At 33.7% G+C, this 23,168-nt stretch overlaps 1 protein-coding gene across 3 annotated transcripts in view; it reads right to left on the bottom strand.

Moving 5' to 3' along the window:
- Positions 1–23,168, bottom strand: part of LOC108907821 (triple functional domain protein) — an 82,169-nt gene that overhangs the window by 4,550 nt on the left and 54,451 nt on the right. For 2 of the 3 annotated variants that reach the window (XM_018711638.1, XM_018711637.1), the window contains exons 3-15: positions 18,942–19,059; positions 16,844–17,033; positions 13,576–13,817; positions 12,144–12,399; positions 9,674–9,805; positions 5,297–5,575; positions 4,368–5,008; positions 1,931–2,083; positions 1,537–1,876; positions 1,237–1,482; positions 1,032–1,178; positions 760–973; positions 463–579 (exon numbers count right to left, since the gene is read on the bottom strand). In XM_018711638.1, coding sequence (XP_018567154.1) covers positions 463–579; positions 760–973; positions 1,032–1,178; positions 1,237–1,482; positions 1,537–1,876; positions 1,931–2,083; positions 4,368–5,008; positions 5,297–5,575; positions 9,674–9,805; positions 12,144–12,399; positions 13,576–13,817; positions 16,844–17,033; positions 18,942–19,059 — 3,075 coding nt within the window. Of the gene's footprint in view, positions 1–245; positions 399–462; positions 580–759; positions 974–1,031; positions 1,179–1,236; positions 1,483–1,536; positions 1,877–1,930; positions 2,084–4,367; positions 5,009–5,296; positions 5,576–9,673; positions 9,806–12,143; positions 12,400–13,575; positions 13,818–16,843; positions 17,034–18,941; positions 19,060–23,168 lie in introns of all 3 variants that reach the window. The other variant, XM_018711636.1, reaches the window with a different exon arrangement.

A 23,168-nucleotide genomic window follows, 5' to 3' on the forward strand; every position in this document is an offset into this window, starting at 1 on the left:
CCAACAAAAAAAATACAACAAATTTAAAGCATCAATTTGTGTCAGTTTCATACTTACCGTAGCACAAGAAATATCTAGTAGGTTAGGTTATTTATATTTCTTCCATGTGTGAAAAGCAGTGCATAGAAAAAAATTATATTCTTGTAATAATGGTTTGTTTATACTGCTATTAGATAATAGTTCCGATAAGTTTGATATAGATTAACCGAAGCCAACAAATACCTTGTTAGTGGTTAGTTATTTACCAAATTTAGACAACCACCGGTAACAGTCGCTTTCACTGTGAGTAAAGTTATCATTCAAACAATCATCACTAGAGATACTTTCACAATCACTACTGCTATCGTCATCGCATGCGATCGGCACATCTACGACCTGTATGAACAAACATGTGGAACCTAAAGTCGAAAAAGCATCATGCAAATTCTAAAGCTACAGAACAGTAACAGTAACTGCACTTACTTCGACTCAGTTGGGCGAAAGTGATTGATCTGTCACTAATCTGGTTTCCACTAGGCCTTATGTCCAGACAAGGCTTGTTGCCAATACCCATGGATGACATCTCTGCCATTCTGACAGCTGAAATTTCATGTAAAGTAATATTTTAGGATGGTGAAGCCATAATCTAGACTATAATTAAGAAATCATCAACTCTAGTAATTAAAACAATCAATCATCTATAATCTCCGGTAGATAAACATACCTTTTATTTTTCATTAATTAATAAGGTGATTGTATTTTATAGTTAAAATGCCCTACCTCTATTTTTGATTGCTTGCCTCCATAGAAGTTGAGACAATTCTTCAGTCCATATCTTCTTAACATCCTCAGTCATCGACTGCAATGTGAAGGTATCGTTGGGTTTCCGTTTTCTAAACCATATCTCGAATTTGGTAGGGCTCTCCCCTATTTTCGCTGTTAAACCAATGTCCGTCATCTTGATACTATTTTTGTATATATACAAGTCTAGATTCTGAAAAGTTGATGGTGAGTAATGAATTCACAATTAACTTTTATTGGCATTAAATTACCTTTCGGTCTGGGAACCTTCTAGCTTTACTAAACAGTATCAATTCTTCAAATAAAAACACTTGGCGCAATGTTTTCTTTCCAGTTCTTCCTTCCCATACTAAAAATTCGTTCTGTCTTATCAGTCTGCCTTGTTCCTTGAGATTCACCTAATTAACAATGAAAGGTTACGTCACATAGATTCATCACGAACCAGTATCAACTTACGTCGCATTCTCGTATAGAGTCCATAGCCAGTAAGTCGTTTCCGTGTCGCAACTGGAACCTTACCATTTCTTCAGCCTGTTTGAGGTCCTCAATTTCTTGTATACCCCTTTCTGAATTGCTAAGTACAGAATTCGGACAAGCCTTCATCATTTGTTGGAGCAGAAGAGCATACTTGCCCATTCTTTGAACGGGTTTCAGTAAGTAACTGGCCAAGTCCATTTTGTCGCCTAGCTCCATTTGTTTGCTCTAAAATTGAATAAAATGAATTTTAAAAAGTTGCTGCTGATTTAGAACTATTACCTTAAAAAACAGTGATCCGTACTCGGACATTAACGAATCCGACTTCGGTTTATTCTTGTTGTACAAAGCGTACAAGTAAAACCTCTTGTCGTATTTAAGGAAAATTTGACCCACTTGCAGTGGACTATTTTCACATTCCTCCAGCTCGGTCAAGAAGTGTTGACTATGAAACTCGTATATTTTCTCTACATTGCCAAAGACTGTATTTCTTTGACCGCGAAGGGCTTGGGGTATGTCTTCCCTTTGTAACTCTGGTATGTAATTAACTATTACATAGTCTAGGGACTTAACATAATCCCTCTCCGTCTCTATCATCTCTTTAATAATATATTTTAACGTTCTGGAAAAGATAACGCATTAGGTTTGCCATGTTTAACATTGTTAGTTGCCTTACTTTTGAGTCTTTGGGTCCATATTGTTGTACAAGGCATCGGAAGGCAAATCCAGCGTAGAAGCATGGCAGTACAGGTGGTTGTTTGCGGATACAGGAGGAACTTTTCTTCTTTCTTCGGAATAGTGATCTTCCTCGATGTCATCACTACTGTTACTGAAAACGATACTTTTAGAAAAACCATTTTGGTTACATCTTGTGAAAGTGTAATAGTTTTTAACCCAACTAGAGAAATATCCGATTAATAGGAGAAGACCGATAAGAGAAGATTTAGTTCTTATCAACTAGAAACCAGCTTTAGAAACATAATATTTTTAGTTCAAATGAAATCGAAGTTTCTTGTAAGAACCCCGCACAAAATCAATATAAAATGGGTCCCAGTCGATTTTGCTGAAATTGCAGTAGCTTTTGACTTTCTGATCGAGAGTTGTCATGGGCCCAAAGTGATTCCATTAATAGTTTCAGAGATAAAGAGGGAGGAAGTTTGTGATTTTGCCTTCACGAAGTTTCAAGTTGATGGATTTAAAATCTGTGGCATATAATGAATTTTGACCAGTAGGTACAATTTTTGGGATCGTTGAACCTGAATTCGGCGCAGCTTAGTTATCTAAGATCACTTAGTTGTCAGGTAAAGGTCGTTTCAAGGTCAAACTGAAGAAAAGACTTGTATTGAATTTTGACCAGTGAGTGTATAGGTTTTTGAGCTCGCAGAATCTGGCACAATATTCGATTGCCCAACGAATCTATTCGCGATTTCGTAACTCAACGAAATATCAATTATGGATATCATATCAACCAGTTAATGAAAATAATTAACATTTACCTGATAATAAACATGCACTAATCAATGTTTATTATTGTACCTGTAAATCTGGCGCTCAAACTCTAGGCACATGTGCCCAGGTAGCCAGTATATTGTGGTTTTTTGGATATGCTCGTCATGAGGTAAATGTTCGTTATCCTTCAACAAAGTTGATTCAAACCATTAGAAATGCTGGAAACAGACCGCCACAAGAAAACCCAAATTAAAAATCATTAAGTTATAACGACCTAACAAACGTACTTAAGGCTTTAATATGGAAAAGACTTCAGCATACCTTTTGTCGTGATAGGTATATTTTAAATAATCTCACTTTTATAGTCACACGCATACAACATTCACACAGCTACGCACACATATACATATCCTTAAACATTTACATACATACATACATATATACATACACACACACACATACATACGCATAGACACATGCACACGCACAATCACACAGACACTCTTACATACGTATTGACAGAAATAAATTAGATTAACCTGGAAATATAAACAATTGGCTCTTTTGAGGACCAAATGATGTGCAAAATCCGATCTTTCAACCTCCTTGTGGTGCACATCGGGTTCAGCTAATGACGACGGTAAATATGTGACTTGGAGTTTACATTTTATCCTTGGAGAAAATAAATATTACCAACAAAGAAGATAATAACGCAATTCAGATTATATTAAGAAGATAATTAACCGTGTTACACATATATTGTTTTGGAATGAAATGTTGGTACCTATACAAAACTACAAGACCTGCAGTGACCTTGCAGTGATCTTGATTAATGGTCAAGAACAAGTAAACAATCAGTTGATTATAAAATACTCAATTTTCCATTTGATTCATGCGGGGCTTGAATTGAGATTAAGTCAAATGAAATGACCTTGACTTGATTTCCAGGTAAACTAATAGGGCTAACCTATCCCCAAATTCAGGTTCGGCGACCTCAAAATCATACATGCTTACAGGTTAACATTCGTGAATGGCCTTTTCTTTACTTTAATCTTGAAATGGTCTTTACTTGACCGAAATGTGACCTTGAATGGCTAAGCTATCCCCGAATTCAGTTGCTCCCCAAAAAACTTATATACGCATTGGTTGAAATTCAGGTCAAGCCTTTTCTTTAGTTTGATCTTGAAATGACCTTGAATTGACTTGAAGGTGACTTTTAGGGTTACGCTATCTCCAGATTAAAATTCTGCGAGCCCAATAACCTATACACTCACTGGTAAAAATTCAATACAAATCTTTACTTCAGTTTAATCTTGAAACGACCTTTACCTGACCTCCAGGTGACTTTAGATAGCTAAGTTATCCCCGAATTCAGGTTCAGCGATCTCAAAAACATTGTGCCTACTGGTCAAAATTCATTACATGCCTTAGTTTTTGAATCTATCAACTTGAAACTTCGTGAAGCTTACTCAGACCTACAGCCAAAATCACATACTTCACTCCTCTTTATCTTTGAACCTATTCATAGGATCACTTTGGGCCCACGACAACATTTGATCAAAGTCAAAAACTGCAATTTCAGCAATTTAAAAAGTAATATATAGGTAAATTTCTAAACGTCAGCATGAAACATTTGATTTTCTTTATAATAGAAGTGTACCCACCTCTTCAAGAAGCTGTCGCTTCCCTCTTCAATAATACTATCTTGTTGGTTTTCTGTGTGATCCTGATTGGACCCGGCACTAGAACTACCGGCACTACACAGCGCGCAACTTTCCCTAAAGTACTGACACGAACATGTTCTTTGCAGTTTTTTCTTCATGTTATACACACTTTCCTCGCCGACAGAATTGTCGGCCGTGGAGACTCCACTATCACATCGGGTACAATCGTTATGTTCGGATTCAATTTTTTCTAAAAGATTCTCAACGCTCTCGCGCTCCTCTTTAATTCCACCTAAAGTTCCGCTGTTTTTACGCTCTAGAGTGTCTTTGCCACCCACGCTGTTGTTGCAGACGCAGTTCTGCAGTGTCTGTATGTATTTTTTCTTGAGTTTGTAAGATACGGTGTTCTCGGCATCGGACTCGCAACAGTTACACATTTCCCCGGCCGCATGGTGGTTGCAGTGGTATATGAATGCGAGGGAACTGACTGATCTTCTTCTTATTTGGGAACCTTGGGGTTTTACAGGTGTACTGGAGGCGCTGATTTCGGTGCACGAGTAGGGAGGGCTTTTGTCTTGCTGATTTCTTTCTCTGTCGGGTGGGTGATTGGTGTCGGAGATGTCTCGATGGTCTCTGGCGTTCTGGAATGAAACTGTTTCATTAGTGGAACCTTTTGACGAAGCTATACATTGTATAAACCATGTTTAAGGTTAAGGATGACCACATCTATTGAAAAGCAGACACTATTAAAGAAGTTAAACATAAAATTGATTTTACAAATTTTAAAATAACTCATGAAAATCCTTTTTCACTAAACGGCGTCACTGGATGGAAACAACCATTTTAATAGTAGTTTAATCAAACCTTCAAACATCATCAGTTTTTTCTAAGGATTCTTCTTGAACAAAAATACTAGAACTAATTCTTACCTTACAAATCTGATTCAACTTATCGTTTCCGCACTTCTTGGCGAGTTTAATGAACTCCTCTTGCTCTTTACCATCGTCGTCCAAGATGTCTTGGCACGATTCAAGCAGTAAAAAACATCTTGAACTGTCTTCAATTTTTTCTCGCGTATCTTCCAACTTCTCTCTAAAGGCTTTCATCAGAATCAGCAAGTTGCTGGTCAACTCTTTCAACGGTTGACCCTTGAATTCTTTTATATTTTTACATTCTTCATATAGATCGTTGGACTTTTCTATTTGCCTCTAAAATGACGTACAATGTTATTTTAAATGGAAACATGGGATTAAATGGAAACATCGTTTTAATATTCATGTCATACCTACAGGGTATTAATGAACTTATATCAAAAATTTAAAGGGATGAAAAATGAGCAAAAATTGAGTTAACTGACGTCACAAACTTGTATCGGAAGTTTAAGGTCATAGAGAAAAAAGCTAATTAAAAATGCGTTTAAAACTGTTTTGGAACTGCTGAAATACATGTATTTTATCGCGGCGAGTATTTACAAAAAAATCTGTAACACTTTTTACGAGTTTGTAGGTTTCTATAAAGCCGGGCGGTATTCGAAAGCCAGTCTGTAATACATTGTTGTAGTGATTGCTGTGCTGTTTTTCGAGAGTACATTTATATGCTCATAATTTATGGCGAAGCAAACGAAAATGCCCACAGAGCTTGTCAAGTGTGCTCCCGCACGGCGAACATTTGTTGCTGTAGCGCAAATAGTTTTGGACACCGGTGAAGTACAACCTCGTCGAGATCGCGACGGTAGCCCAGGGCGACCACTAAGAGTCTTAAATGTCGAAGAGATGATTTAGAGCATGTTTCAGTCGAATCGCTGGATAGGCAGCGGCAGACTAGTTGGATACCCCTCCCCCTCCCCCCGGTCTCCGGACCTCGTCCCCTTAGAATCCTTTTTGTGGGGATATGTTAATAGTGTTACCAACTGCTACATCGTACTGCCGAAGCTTGTAATACGATTCGAGAGGGCGTAGCAATGTTGCAACGCATGCGAGCGAATTGGATACGTCGCGCTGAAACTTGTGTGCAAGCAAATGGTGGGTACATCAAACACCTATGAAAATCATCAGTTCTCAAAATGTGGCTCCTTGCAATGTTAAGGTAAATTACATGTTACTCAACACAAGTCCGTGTATTTACCTCATTTTGACATAACGAACATGCGATAAAAATATTTGACATAAGTTCGTTAACAGCCTGTATTTACAATATTGCATAGGTAGATTTTATTATAGGTACTTTAAGGTTGTTATAACATAACACATTTTTGGTTTGCAATTTTTTAAATTAATTAATTTTTCGTTGTCAATAATATAAAAAGAACATTTTTTAATCAAAACGTGGAAGTAATAGAATTTGATTTATAGCATTGGTGGCGTACAGGGAGATGTGCAACTCTAATTTTTTTAAATACTTTCTGCACCTGTGGATGTTTTAAGAAAACGCATATCTGAATTATCTACTGATTTCACAAATTCAAATTCCTGTTATCCTTCAACTTACACATAAGATTAGGAAAATAGAAACTCAAGATACTAATCGACTGTAATCAATTGTTCAGCTTTGAAAGGATTGGGAAAATATTACTTTGGGATGAACTCATGGACCTAGAAGTTGCTAAACTTTTTCGTGTCTCCGAATCATCATCATAAACTTTTCTTCCGAGTGAAAAATGGAATTCTCTTGTTTCTCGAAACTTAGCAACTTGAGACAAATTAACAAGAGGCATATTTTTATGCCACACATACACAGAATTCAAAAACTCACTTATTTTCTTGAAAAGACTCGTAGGCGGGGAAATATTTTCAAAAAAAAGAAGACTACACTCAGGGAGTGAAATGTTTGAAGATTATTTTTAAGATATTAATGAAAAACTATTTCAAAAGCGAGGGGACCTGCGGCTCGAGAGTTATCAATACAAAACCCTAATAACTTGATCATATTCAAATATTCTTGATTTGATGTTAACGTTTGATCTACATTTTAACAGATATTACATACAGGTATTAACGTTTCACTTTTTATCGAGATCTGCTGGATTCAGTAATGAGGTCGTAACTTTCTTAGACATCGTTTTTTTGAAATTTTTGTATAGATTACTTTCGACTTCTTTTTGGTTGTACTGTAGGTATATGACCGGCCGCTGGGGAATATTTTTTGGGATACCCTATATAGCAAGTAGCTATTTATATAAAGATTAAAGTTATCTTATTTAATCATTTCAGGAAGCCAATACGTCAACTGACTACAAACATTTCGTTAATATAATCAATTATCCTACATTTATAGTAACAAGATTTCTTTACTGTTCCCTGGAACTACCAGCAAATTAACTCTTCATCCTCGTAGTAATTCCATAATTCCATTTAATCATACTTATTTACAAAATGGTAAACATAAAATGATTGGATCTGCGTAAAAATCGTCACTTTGAGGAAAACCAACAATCACGCAACGATTATCACCGATCTATAAACGTTTTCTCTTTAGTAAACGACAATGTAATATTAATATCCACATTCAATTCGTATTTCCGGATGTTTTACAAATAAATAGTTTCCTAACAAACGGGCAGGCTAATCTGTGCACGACACTTCGCAACACTTGGTCACGATCATTATTAAAATGAAAAATAAAATTGGGAAAAGTGCTCGCTATGCCTTCACCTGAGTATTACTTGTAAGAAAGTGACAGTAACATATGCAAGCAGGAGATGAAATATTATTTTAATTATAATGTTTTAAGTTACGGGTAACAGTCAGAGGAACGTCTGATATATTGTACGAATTATTATGTAACCAGTTATGTTTCCATAATAATGAGTATACTTATTTATGTCGATTGTGAAGAGAGAATAAGCTGCTTGTTATTGACGCTTTGGCAGCCAATTTTGCTTGTCTTTCCAAACAACGCGCTACGTTAGGTAATATTAATTTGTTTTTCTTTATACCCATCTAGATGTTACAGAAAATAAATGTATAAATGTCTACTGAATCGGTAATATTTTTTTACTGAGTGTTATGCGTACAAAATATATATTATTGGAAAGCGCGAAATGAGTCACGGGTAACTATGGCTTTTATTGAAAAATATATGTACTTACAGCATTGTCCACGGTTGAAACTAAATTAGTTTTCATTTTACGAAAAAGTATTTTATATTAAACAATTCTGCTTCTGTTCACTCGAACAAAAATGTAGTTTTAAGTGAACCAACACAGACTAAGAAGTATTTAGAAATATATGTTGTAATTGACTTTATCTTAACTAAACCTACAATCTACTAAATTATTTTATTTACAAAACATGGGAGTGTGATTATTGAGGAACAAATGCATCCATAATTGTCACGGTTTGGTGGAGGCATCATCATTAATAACAGTTAATGGTGCTCGATATCGCGACCTGATATCCAGTGTTTTTGCCTAAATTTCAAGATATGTGGACATGTGGTTTCAAGACGGTGCCACATGCCATACAACCCGAGAAACAATTCAATGACTGCATGAGCCATTTACTGGTCGTGTAATTTCCCGTTTTGGTGGTCAGAATTGACCGCATAAATCATGCAATTTAAGGCCGTTGGACTCTTTCATTGGAATTTTTTGAAGGTTTATGCCAACAAACCCACGACCACCCACGTCTTGAAGGGGGAAATTGAGCGCTGCATCAATGAAATTCAGCCGCATTTATGCAAAACGGTCATGGAAAATTTCCACAAAAGAGTGCAGCAAAGCAAAGCATTGAAGGCCATTTACCAGATGTTCCATACAAAATTCCATGCCAAATTAAAATTTTTAATTAAAAACCTGTGTTTTCTATCAAAATTAATTTTTCCGTCAATATTGGGATACGCTTTATATAGTTATTGTTATGTTATTGTCATTGTTATGTTTATTGTTAAGATAAATATAAAAAATATTGATCATATTGATAATGGATTTTAAGTGACGTTTAATCTAGTCTTATATATAAAATTCTCGTGTCACAATGTTCGTTCCCGTACTCCTCCGAAACGGCTTGACCGATTCTCATGAAATTTTGTGAGCATATTGAGTAGGTTGAAATTCTGGTGCTCGGGAAAATTCATCATATTTTGTAAACACTTGTTTTTTCAAATAATAACGGTACCCACGTGAGATACAAACTATAATGAAACATTGTCGATAATTTTCGTATCAGTACGTTCGTTATTTTCATTTTCCATATAATCACAAAATTGTTCAGAAAACTAAAATCTGCTTAACTGAGGTATTTAATATATTCCATACCGCTGTTGTGTACATTGTTATAGAATAATGTATTATGCTAAAAACCACTTACCCATGCGTTAAAGAAGAACTTCTCAAAGTCGTTGGCGACTTCTTTGACACCTGCAGAGTCGCCGGCAGAACGTAAGAGCAAAGTCAAACTATTCAGTGTTTCCTCGCCGACCTTTTTAGTCCACGAAAGAAGCTGTAAACAATTTAACGTTTATTAATCACCAGTTTCACACGACAGACAATTAGCTAATTAGACATAAAGAAGAATTTTGTATGCTTTGTGGGAACTACCTAGACTGGGTTCATATCCTTGTTTTTTATGTAAATATTCCGGTTTTTTTCCCCTGAAAATTTATAGAATTTATGGAAATATTCATTCTAAATTGGACTACAGTAAACACACCTTTGCGGAAGTTAATAATAATTTAAACAAGAATACTGGGTTAATTTTTTGCTTTACCTAGTTGATAAATGATAAGTATCCCAAATATATATATTTACACAAAGTCATATTTATTAATATACTATGAATCTCCTTTCTATGATTCCCAGTTCTGCAAATAAATTATTGGTAATAAATGTAGATATAGATAGATTATTATTGACAATACAATAATGATTTGAAAACTAAGATAGTTGTCTCTACATTTCCATCTCCCTCTATTTTCATATTACAATTTTCTGAACTCTTGTTTATTAGAAAAATGAAAGGTAGTTCTTTTTCTAAAGTTTATTTTTTATAGCTACACTACTTTGAGCTCAAAGAAATATTTATATGTTTATATTTCCGTGAATAGATTTTTTTTGGCGTTCATAATGAAATTAACTTTTTTTTTATTTTCAAGGTACCTTGGTGAAGTGACGTATCGGATAAACAAAAGTGATTAAGATAATAAATTTTATGAAAGTACAATATTGATAATCGGTTTATCTGAAGATCTTGCGCTTATCTTAACATTGTTAGTAACATAAATAAAACAAAACCGTTAGTAAAAAATGCCCATACGCGAAACGTACACAGTTAATTGAATCATTAAAGAGAAACTGTTTATAGCAATAGGCGAATTTTTAATGACTACCTGCCAGTCTGTAAAAGCCCGTCAAGTACCAAGACTAATTAAATTTAATAACAATATTTAAACACATCTTAGCTTTAGGAAAAGTATAAATATTTTGTCAGGTCTCAGTTTCGCTGTTGATAAAATTATGGGTAATTCAAAAGCGTTTCCTTGATGTCTTGTGGTACTAAAGCTACTAAAATCGATGATGTTTATAACAGTTCCAGTTTTATGGATGTAATCTAGCCTATATGTCTTAAAGAAACTGCACTCATAATAAATAAACTTAAAATGGTTGCCTATCGTTAAAAATATTCTAAGTGCAGTGCTTTCTGTCTGATACGTTGGTACAGTTGTTGTACGAGTACAACAATAATAAAATGTTTAAAACATTCAAAAAATTTATTAACACTTCTCAACTGTCTAGAAAAACTGAATTTTTGTAACCATGCAAGAATTTATTTATTTCATCGACAACAAAAATAAACTAGTAAATTCTTGTGACGAGACAGAACACTATTGTGCAGGTGTATCATTTTAAACTGTCCTAAAAACATTATTTCCAGTTGCTTATCTTCAGCATATATTTCACATTTTTCATCACAATTAGATTCATTGTTTTTCATGTATAAAATTCTTTGATTAATTGGGAAAAGTTAAATAAACAAAAATATTGTAAATCTAAATATTCTTATACTTAGATTAATTAGTCATATCTTCTTATTTAATTTTATCTTTCAACGATGTTCTTAAAAAAAACTATTGCGGCCATTTCAATTTGGGTCTACACTCATCGAAATAACACCAAAACCAGATTCTGTTTATTAGAGCATTTGTTACGTAGCGATATTTTTTGGCTATAACTTAAATAAAGTTTTCGTGATTTTCTGTATTTCTTCATTCTCTAATGTGTACCATATAATACATATACAATGTGAATGCCGCATTCTCTCTATGAAATAAATTCGTACACTGCTGATGCAGCATTTTTCTTTACTTTATTGTGCCCTTCGTACCTAAACGTAGAATGTTTTTAGGCTTTCATTTATCATACCTTTAAATTAAGTTTATGTAAGTTGCTTACATAAATACCCTAAAAAATTCAAACCGTTCGCGAATGTATTAGAACAAAGCAAATAAAATAGGTGTTATGAGTTTATTTACTCTTTCATCATTGCCAAATATCGTTAAATCGTTAAACGTAGGCAAGATAGATACACTGCATCATATTTGTCTGTGTCACCTCCAGCGAAATCAGAGGAAAATGCTGCTGCTGCTTATTGTGTATATGTATTGCTTAATATTTAATAATTAATTGCTTCGGCTAGTGCATCTTTACTTAAGCAATTAATTCATTTCCTAATCAGCCCCTTTAAGGACCGGAATTGACTGTTAATTAATTTCACGATTAGAATAAACGAACCAAAAATATTGTCGATCCAAAGGCATTAAGAATAAAATTACATGACCCACCTCGTCAGCTTCATCCTGTAGAGTACGGAATCTAGCAAGCTCTTTAAGCCTCTCTATTCGTTCCTGCTTTAGCTGTTCCATTCTTTTGGTGACCTTTTCAACGGAATTGTAAGAATCGTTCGCAAAACTGTTACAGCGCTTGACATCCGCACTATTGGCCAGCCACTGGCTCCGCTCGGCTAAGCTTGTTAAAGTCTTGTTTCCCTCTCTTCCAAGTTTTTGGATATTCTCCGATTCCAAGGCTTTCGTGATTTGCCTGAAAGAAAAACATTTTATTAGTTTATAACCCGATAGAAAATGAATGCGCATATTTGTGACCTAATGAGCGATACGGACAAAAGCATTTTTATGGAATTTTCTTGATTTGATTGGAATTTACCTATTATGTGTGTGTTTGTCGTCCATCGCGAATGTGCTAATCTCGTTTGAAATAATTAACAACACTAACTGAGACACCACCTTGCGCGGTTATTGAGATAAGATAATTTTGGTAGTGCATTAGTTTGCCTTATCTCACAGAGACAATTGAGGGATTTTTTGAAAGTTCGATGGAAAATTAAATGTGTAAGTTTATGCAGAAGTATATGCTGATCAAATAGAATAGATCCTTGAAGTATAATGGTATTAGAATGTATCTTGGTGCTAATTTTACAATTTGGAAAATATTGTATATTAAAAGGAAAAGTTCCTTTATTTCTCCCGTTTATCTCGCAATATTTGTAGATATTCAATAAAAATATACTTTGTTTATCGAGCAAAGGGATTTTGTTCTAGGAAAATAATATACAGGCAAGTCATCATAATTATTTTTCTTGTGGTATATGTATACGCTGGTTATTGCAGTATCAATGTGAACAATTATGTCTGCATTCGTAATTCTAAGAACTTAATATTCTAAAAATGACGCAGGCTAGTGTCAGGCTATCAAATTTTCTTAACATTTCTTTAAAAAGTAAAAGTTTAAAAATTTCTTCTTAAAATAGTAATAAACATTAAAGCCTGAGTGATAGCAACTGATCAATTTTTCCACCGCCAATCACATATTAGGATAGTGAAAGTGATGAATTTACATCCATTTTCTCTATATATTATAAAAATTAGAGATATGATTTTAAAAGATCATTCCAAATTAACACTGAATTACGATTTATTAGAGAACAATCAGCTTTCAATGTTTTAATGCTTCAATGAATAGAAGAATAATTAGCAAGTGAAAATTATAAATATATTACACTTTTGCAGCCTCAAAACTAGATAAGATGACATAAAATATCATATGACTAAAGAATAACTGAGATGAATCATTCCAGCGACTGAAAGGTAGGTATACTTGCAATGCCGAACCTGTACTTTACATCCGTCATCCAATTACCAGATAAGATAAATCAAGATAACACAACAAACAGCTCCAGATTATATATTTACTACGTACCTGCATTGGTGGTTCAGAAATCTCCGTGTAATTTGGTGCGGCACTTCCTCGTTTCTGAGTTGGGACAAGGTGGATAGAAGACTTTTCCCTGCCGATCTGCAGGCAGCTACAAATGGCTCTAGTTGCTTGAAGAATTCGACCCATTCAAGCTGGTCGTGGGTGCAGGAACCGCCACAACTTGCTGGAGCTTGATCCCGGCTAATATATTTGTTCAAAGAGGCTTCGCCAGAAACAAATATTACCTGAAACGAGGAAAATATGAATAACTCCCAAATAAAAGTTTTTGCATTTGCAAATTGCCTCCTCTTCACAACCCTTCAGTTTCATTAAGAAATAAAAGTTACTTGTTAATTTTTTTTGAAAAGTAAATCTATTATTTATGAAACGGTATAGTATTAAATATTTAAATTGTTCTCAGTTGCTTCTGCAAATATGTAGAGTAACTTTTTTTGGGTCATAAAATGGATTTGAAGAAGGACTGAAGATCTTTCTAACAATCATTTTCATTTAAAATGCAAATTTGGCATACTCTATAACGAAATATGTATATAATTCTTTAAGATTGAGAGTGTTTTCATGACTTTGTAAAAATATTTAGGACAAACAAACTAGAATATAATTGATGTAGAGATATGTATCTTATCATATTTTGATAAAAAATTTATGAAGACAATCTGACGTATAGAAATATAAACAAATATTATTAAACTTATCAAAAATCACTTTGTTGTCATCTAAACAGTACTTTTTCTATTTACAACCAGAATATAGGAAGGTGCAATTAAATGACGGACTTCATTAAATTCATATATTAAACAGTAAATAGAGTATTCACAATCGTTTCTCTTATCGGTCGAAAACATTTTAACATTTTTGGAATAGCCAATAAATATTAAGCTAAAACGAACGAAGACCCTGAATCAATAATAGCTACTAAAATGAATTGAGGCTGAATCAGCGAAACCTGCTATATTACTTTCTCATAATGTACTGTAAATAATTTCTTCAGCAGAATAATGAATTAATACATACAAGAGAAACCCTTGTTCACTTTTGATATTGGTAACTGTGGATAGATATCGACACTTGTCATTAAATGGATTTATGTAATTATTATCAATCAACTTTTAAATTTGTAAAATTTTTATTTCGTTAAGTGCGAACTAGATTATGCTTCAATTATTTTAGAACCCTGGCACAATAAATACTGTAACTCAGTTGAAAACTTGTAACGACGTTACTTTAAGTTTTTGCCCTTTAAATTAGATAGGATATACCCAACAGGTCGAGTTCCTTGACAGGAATTATTAAATAGATTTTCTATTATTAAGTTGCAAGATCAAGGAAAGCTTTCTTCCCTAATGCTTTTATATCTACAAATTGTATTGTGATTTTCTAGATACCTTTAATATTTTAAAAATATTAAATTTTCGTGTTCCTAAATCTAATAGGTTTAATTTTACTGCTTTACCACAGACAAACGTTTTGAAGTTGCTAAGTTAAAGCTCGTATACATTTTAGCAAGTTGATTATAATGTATGTTTGCTATTATACTGATTAAATTAGTTATAAAAAAATATCAAAAAACCAGCATCTGTCGAAAACAAATACATTGATATCAATATTACTGTTCCTTCAGAGAAACAATCTTAAAATTGTTGTAATGTTAAAGTCATCAGAACAAATGGTATGTAAAGTATTTCGTTGATGAATTCAAGCAGCTGACGCATGGGTGAGATACCAAACGGACGAAGATTTGCTTGGTACCTCCTTAAGATAACAACACATGTGCATGGTAAACATTTCAGATGACAAATATTTAAATCACTTTTATTGTGGTTGATTACGAGAAATCATAAAATAGTAAAACTTCTAGGAATTTTATGACTTTGATTTAAATATGTGATTAATTCGTCTTAGGTATCATTACCAAATTTGTGGAACCTTTTTCTTCTCAAAATGTCTCCATACTATTTTTTTCTGAATGAATGTCGAAAAAGGACAAATTTGCATGAGTTAAATCAGACGATAAATCCTTTTTACAAGAGTACATTTTTTAAATTTTTCTTAAGAATACTTCTGTGTTCCCTAAAAGCAATTTAAAATTATTGATTTTAGACTGAAATAAAGTAGATAACGTATAAAATATCTACTAAAAGCTTCACTTGTCTTAAATATTACATAAAAAGAAACGATATCTTGCGACCTATTGTTCCATATTTTTTTTAGACTTCAAGTTGCAATATCTTGCTCCTTAGATTAAAGTTGTGGCACAACTAATATAAATTAACGAAACTGAAACTAGTACTCCTAATCGAATTGCACATCAGTAAAAGTCAATCATTATTAATTCACGACCTTGTCTCTAATTTCCAACGACCCAGCCAATATTAACCAAGTGTGTCTGTTCAAAATCGGACCATTGTATTGAACTACAACACTACTCTTTTATGAAGAAATGACCTTGCCTCAGTAAGCTGATCAATTAACGCTATTAAAGTGAAAAGTCTTGAAAATTACATGTATTGAACTCTCGACCGCATCATAAAGAAATGTAAATTGTGTTCCAGTGTATTATGGTGTGTAAATGGTATTTAAGTTTTTTTTAATAACAACCTCAATTAAACCTGTTCCAAAAAAGAAAGTATTATTACTAACCTAATTGCCAATGCTATAACTGACAGGTTGAAAAATATGAAAATAAAGAGGTATATAAATATTGTAGACAAATGCGGTGCTTGTATATTAAAAATGCATATTTTTTATTCCAAGTTTCAGTAATGTAATTCTTCTTCACAGAAGAACATTCTCGTCACCGTCAATAATTAAGAAATAATGAATTGAATGTAATAAACAAAATAAATTTGTCACCACGTTCTTCTCTATTTTGCAAATATTTGTTGCAATATGATGAAGTTCAGGTGTTCAGTTTTTATATTAATAACTAATTAAATAATTAATAATAATTAAACATTTCATATGAGAATGAAATTTATAGTTACGAAAAAATATCACAGCCATTTTTTTCAAAACTGCATATGCAATAAAAAAATTACAATTCAAAAAGATATTAAAGATACTATTTGTACGACTCTTAATAGTGATATTGAAACAATTGAAAGGAATCACCATCAGTTGTTTCGTCTGCCTCAACTCACCTGCCCACTTTTTCACGGGTACGACCGGAAGACTTCCCTTTGAATGTCAATGATTCTATTTCTACTAAAATTTATTCGAAATGTACGCAAACACAGATGTCTTATCTTACCTGAACACGACTCGCTAGTTCCTTAACATGCCTGTGGCCCCTCAAGCCCGGCGTCCATATAAGAAATCTGTTTACCAACATAGAATTGAGAATAAGGCATATCGACTTGTCCAGGATTTCCAGTACTTTGTAGTCCGCTTCGTTTTCTGCAAGAAGTAGGACAGAAAATCCTTTTCCCTTGTTTTCAGCACTGCAACAAGAACAACACCGTTATTTTAGAGCTGATTTAGAGCTATAGAGCTCATTTCTTAAGGATTTCTATAAAAGAGTTAAGACAGGATATATGCATAGATATGATTACGAAAAAAAAAATAGCTTTCAGATGATTTTTTTTACATTGATTGGCTCCATTTGTCTAAAATAAAAAATTTCGTTAAAGAACATTTTGGAAAATTGGCAAATATCAGATAATTTCATTCTGAGTAAAGTCTATTTCCCAAAGCTCAGGCGGACTTCGCTGTAGAGCCTCAGCGGATCCATCAAGTACTGTGATCGAACGTCAACCGCGATGCCATGCCGTCCGTTAATCAGGAACGGAATCTATCCAGTACTTGCACTTTATAGAACCTGTGCAGGTCAGTAGTCACATAACCGGTTGTTATAAATATACGTTTTAACAATAAATCCACTTTTAAAGCTTAAAAGACAGTGATATGGTCACCATCGTCAAAGTGTCGCGAAAATATTAAGCGCAACAAAGCTCAGTTGAAAGTCGTGCCATCTTGAGGCTGTACCAAAGTGGACGAAGGCGACAAAGAGAAGAATCGTTTCCTATTTCAAGGCAACTCTGATGGAGAATTCAGGTGGGCAAAATCTTGTTTCGTAGGTGTGCCAAATATACCTAACAAGGGTCAAAATAAGGTAAATCCGCGACATGGCTCCCAACCTGTGGCCCAAATGTCGAAACACCAAAGTTATTATAAGATGACAATATGTTCAGAAGATAGGAAATAATACATTTAGGAAAATACCAAGCGAAATTGCTAGATATCTTGGATTGTCTAATCTACAATCTAATCTTGGAAGACTGTAGCAGAATCTAATGTTATTGTACCAGTTCTTGAAAAAGCTAATTATTTACGCTGGAAATTGTATAAAACTGTCGCCTTTGACACTATAATACTTCCTTAAAACTGATTTACCAAATTTAAGATAATTACATTCATTAATTTTATAAGCTACGGTAGCGCAGTCGGTCGAGAGTGCGGTGGCAAGCATTTCTCGGCTAGGCTTCCTACTCTGGTCCGGGTTCGATCCCCGGTGTCGGCACTGGCAATGTCGATGGATAATGGGTGTTTGTCCGCGTAGCTCCCTTCCGCACAAGCCTTTGGCTTTTGGATTTGGGGGTTGTCTCATTTCTGTGGTGTGTTTTATGTTATGTTATGTTTATGTTAATGGTACACTTTAGTAGCTGTCAAATTATTATCCAGTCGAATTGTACTATCAAGTGATTCTCACAAACCAAAAGAAAATCTAGACCACCTGCCGCTTGTGTAAGAAGACCTGCTATAATTTTTTGTGAACATAGCAAGCCGAAACACTCTCTGTCGTGCAGGTTTATATTGGCATACTCGCAAATCAAGAACAATCTAGATTGGAGCTGTGCTAAGTAAAATAGTAACTAAAAATTCCCAATATTTTCAAGACTCAAAGTTTGCACAGATGGATTTTTCATTTTCTTTACATCGACCGAACGTTTTTATAGATTTTATCAATGTAGCTACAAATTTTAGGCCACTGACCTTAGCAACAGCAAGCAATACATATTTCTTCTAGATTTATAGTGATCGCGTCTATTTTACCATGGATTAAAAGTAAATTTAATCCTGTGGGATATAAAACTGAATTTATTACTGAAGTTAATTAAACTGTAAAATATTTAGCCCATTGAGTGCAAAAAATTGTTGTCCTGCAGCCCCATAACAATATTTCATAATTATAGTTATTAATAAGTAAATGACTTTAACTAACAACACTTATGTATACATTCAATCGATGAATTTAGAAATCAATTAAATTTCACTGCGAATACCAAAGAGACCTGTGGAATAAATTATATAATAAGCAATTGGCACAAATGCGGTCTACTTTTACTTACGTTGGAATCGAAGAGTAATACAAAAGCAGTTTTGCAATTTCGTACTTGTTAAGGCCAGCCCGAGCAATGCACTCCGCGTAACACAGAATAATTGGTCGTCCATCTGTGTCCGTGGTACCTGGAACATAACGGAAATAAAATAAATATTGGTGCTTTTAATCGGCAAACAAAATAAAAGAAAAGCAATAAGGGAACATGACGCACGGGTACGTTGTTCCCATTCATTAATCAGTTCGTTGAATAGCAACTTAATCACAGCAAGTGCCTGTTTTTCATTTTTATGCTTCCTGTTGCAGCAACCGAACGGCGACAAGGCGCTGCATAGGGCCGTCGCAGTTCCGAAGGAGACTACGAGCACGTGTGGAATTTAAATTGTATGGTAATATGACAAGTCTCCGTGTGATTGCAACTGACTGTGTAATGACCCAAGCGGCTCCACTGTAATTAAATAAGCCCATAAAGAACCTACTTCCGTCCTTCTACGACCTAGCATTTCATTAGAATGAAGAGGTATGGGAAGTTAAACCCGCGCGGTTATTAAATACGATTACATTTCATTCCGATATACGGAAATAGAACTACCAATTTTGTTATGTTGAAATCATTGTCCTGAGGAATTATAAATGACCAAATAAATACTAAATTAGGATTAGACATCGGAAACTTTGTGGCGATAAAGTCTTTCAGCAAAAAAACCGGGATTGTTCACCGGCACGCACGAATAAATTGATCGATGCGAAACTTCAGATCAGAGGCAGACATGTTATTGTACAATGTCGCGGATAGTGGGATTACCTACTAAAATGGCGTTAAGCGGTGAAGGGGTTGATTTTGTAAATTTGTCTTAACTCAACTTGAAATAGAAATGAATGTGGGAACTAGATAATTATATATTATAATTATTCTTGTTTAAATATTTTTCTTTTGGGGGAAGAAATGCCCAATTAAATACAAACCGTAACAAAAAAATAATTATCTACAATATAAGTATAGCTGTCTTCCAGCAAGCCACTTTTCAAGTAAATTTGCAGTAAGAGAGAGAGAGTCCTGCCCTTGCAATTTTCGTTGTTTTCCAGTTTCGCTAGGAACATGCAAACAGCTGGCGTAAAAGAAGGGCAGGGCAGAGACACAGTGCACCAGTGCACTCAACCAACGCGAGGAATGACTGTAAGTGGGTGCCTTTCTGCTACACCAGGAGTCTATGTTAATCAGCAAAGGTCAGCACAGTTTGCAGGCCGTGAGAAAACCTCTGGAAATCGTGCACGCTATGTGATAATAAGAAATGTCCTTTGCCTACACATATGTCTTTAATATGGAAATAATAGGCGTCGCAATAAATTCTCCTACTGACTATTCAAGGAGTAATAAATTAATATTTAATGAAAAAAATGAATTCCGCGAGAGAAAATCGGTTTTGATGGTTGTTTCTACTGCAGTGTTTCGAGTTTTATGGCAATGGAAAGCATCTTCCTGATTTTGGGTCATTAACTTCGTAGATATTGAAAGAACTATCCCACTTAACTTTCAGATAAAGAAATAATTCCACCATTTTAAGTGATGTGATATACTTATGGCATAGGAAGATTAGGAAAAAATGGAGAAAAGTTAGCTCGATCTATTTGCAAGATAGGGAATTTGAGTTTTTTACCCTTTTAAATCAACAGACTTATAGCACGCATTTTAATCATTATAATATATTTTTATTTAAACCTCCATACTTCGAGTTTCATAAATCTTTGTACTATTACGCTAACTGAAGTAAATTTATTTTATTTTGACTCTCCAGCCCGGCTCTTCGACTTATTATTGAGAGTAAAATATATTTGAGAAAACTAATATTTTTGGATATCACGCTGTGCACCGGCATATTTATCTTTAAAAGTCATTTAGTTTTTTATGTTGCCTGATGAAACGATTCTACTTATTTGGATACTCTTCTAATAACTTAGTCTTAAATTTATGACCAAGAATATGTGCATAATGGATACCAAAAATGAAATATAAAAATTCTTGTCATAGCTTTGCATTTGTCATAAATGTCGATTCATGTTTGTTTATTCTTATACTCTTAAACTTTAAAGCAGGAAACAATCTGGTGATGCATCGGAGAATGGTTGATAACACTTTTACTTGTATAAAAAATGTAATAGTGAAATTGTGACTGTCGAATAAACCCTGAAAACCATTCAAGGAATCCTTTATGTTAGTGACAATGGATCCTTCAATGGCAATTAATACGCCCTTCTGTAATATTTGGACACACATAATTTTGCAAAGCGTAATGTACAAATAGTGAAAGCAGCATCAAACTGAAATTAAATAGAAGTTTACTGTTAATAAATTTCCTGCAATTATTTACGGTTAATATCGCCTAATGTATAATTTGCTGTTGTGAGACAAAAATTGAGAGACGACGAGACGACGAGGAAGGTGTAAAGACGAATACTCCTTCTCGAAAAATTATTACTACTGTTATTCACATGAAGCTGTGTATTGTATTGTTAATTAAAACCCTAGACAAACATTAAAAAGCCTACAGTACTGAAATAGAATTTTAAATAATTATGTTTAAGAATCAAGTGGATCTATTGAATCTTCTAAATACTCCTAACCGCGCCATTATTCCATGGCTAGAAATTGGCCTCAATGATTTGGGATCGAGGGGGATTATCCCTCTTTATCCTGCCTCATCTCGTGACTCCTAACCGTGGAAAGTCTAGGTTAATAAAGATCTGATCCAAATATGTCCGACATTAACAGATTTGTACCTATATTTAATATTTCAGTAAATTTATATCTTTACTTAGTCCCAAATTTCATTGATTTACGTTAAACACTCTTTGAGATATTTGTGTAGATATAATATTGTTCAGAAATTTTAGCTGTTGTATACCAAAAACCAAGCCGTTTAATATATAGGTAAATGGATTTTATCTACTTACGAAATACGACGGTTTTAGTTATTTTAAAAATTTTAGGACCGAATATTAAGTTTACGGCAAAATATACAGGGTGTTTCAGAAAGACCTCCCGTAAATACATGAGTGATAGTATGACAAAAAATAAGAATTTTTTGTCATATAAACTATATATTTATCTTCACTTGTTTTCGAGATACAGAGCGACAAAATAAAAGTTTTTAAATAGAATTTTTACGAAAATTTCCAAACGGTGTAAAATATTTTTATGTAATTTTGTATTCCGACGTTTTTAAGGATGCCAAATACGCTGGTCTAATTATATTTTATAAATTTCATAGAGGGCGCTAGTTATGCTACCTTCGTATTACATTTTTAGTTCTATTTTTTTAAGGGTAGGTTTTTTACCATTTGGGCTTCAATTTTTAATGTACAATTTTACTTTCTAAAAATAATGTACTCTTGTTAAAACTTCCTAATGTGGACGGTGTTCGAGAAAAAAACCATTTAACTGAATTCTAACAATATTACGGTGTATAAAAAAATAAGTGACTTTTCTCAAAGTAAGCTTATGTCAAAATTTATTAATGGGTGTTTTATAAACAACGCATACATTCTTAGTAATATTTTAAACTCTAATTATCTATATCAAAATTTTAGTGACTGTAATTAGTCATTACTAACTACAGTCACTAACAATCACCAAAATTAGAACATAAAATGTAATAGGATGTAGCATAACAAACGCCCTCTATGAAATGTTCAAAAAATAATTAGACCAGCGTATTTGGCACCTTTAAAAACCCCAGTATACCAAATTTCATAAAAATATTTCGCACCATGTTTGGAAATTTTCGTAAAAACTTATTTAAAAAATTTTATTTTGTCACTATGTATCTCGAAAACAAGAAGAGATAGACATATAGTTCATAAGACAAAAAATTATTGTTTTTTGTCGTACTATCACCCCCTCAATTTAAGGGAGGTCTTTCTGAAACACACTGTATATATTAGCCTCTGGAATATTATTAAAGCTAAAGTAATTTGAATAAGACTTTTTTAAAATGTTGGGGGAATTACACAAATTGAGAATCTCTAAGCATAAGTTCATTTGATTACGAACGTTTTTTCACTTTTAATTTTTTTTTGAGTATTATAAGAAAATAGCAATTTTTCTGGTTCCCGGTGTAAATCTCCTTTGATCGTGTAATATAATATTTGATACTGTTACAACATGAACATGAATATTCAAAGAGTAGAATGTAAATAGTCAACAGGTATGAAAGTAACCAGGCAGGAAATAAGGTAT

The sequence above is a fragment of the Anoplophora glabripennis genome, unplaced genomic scaffold (assembly GCF_000390285.2).
Source record: "Anoplophora glabripennis isolate ALB-LARVAE unplaced genomic scaffold, Agla_2.0 scaffold120, whole genome shotgun sequence".
Lineage (NCBI taxonomy): Eukaryota > Metazoa > Arthropoda > Insecta > Coleoptera > Cerambycidae > Anoplophora > Anoplophora glabripennis.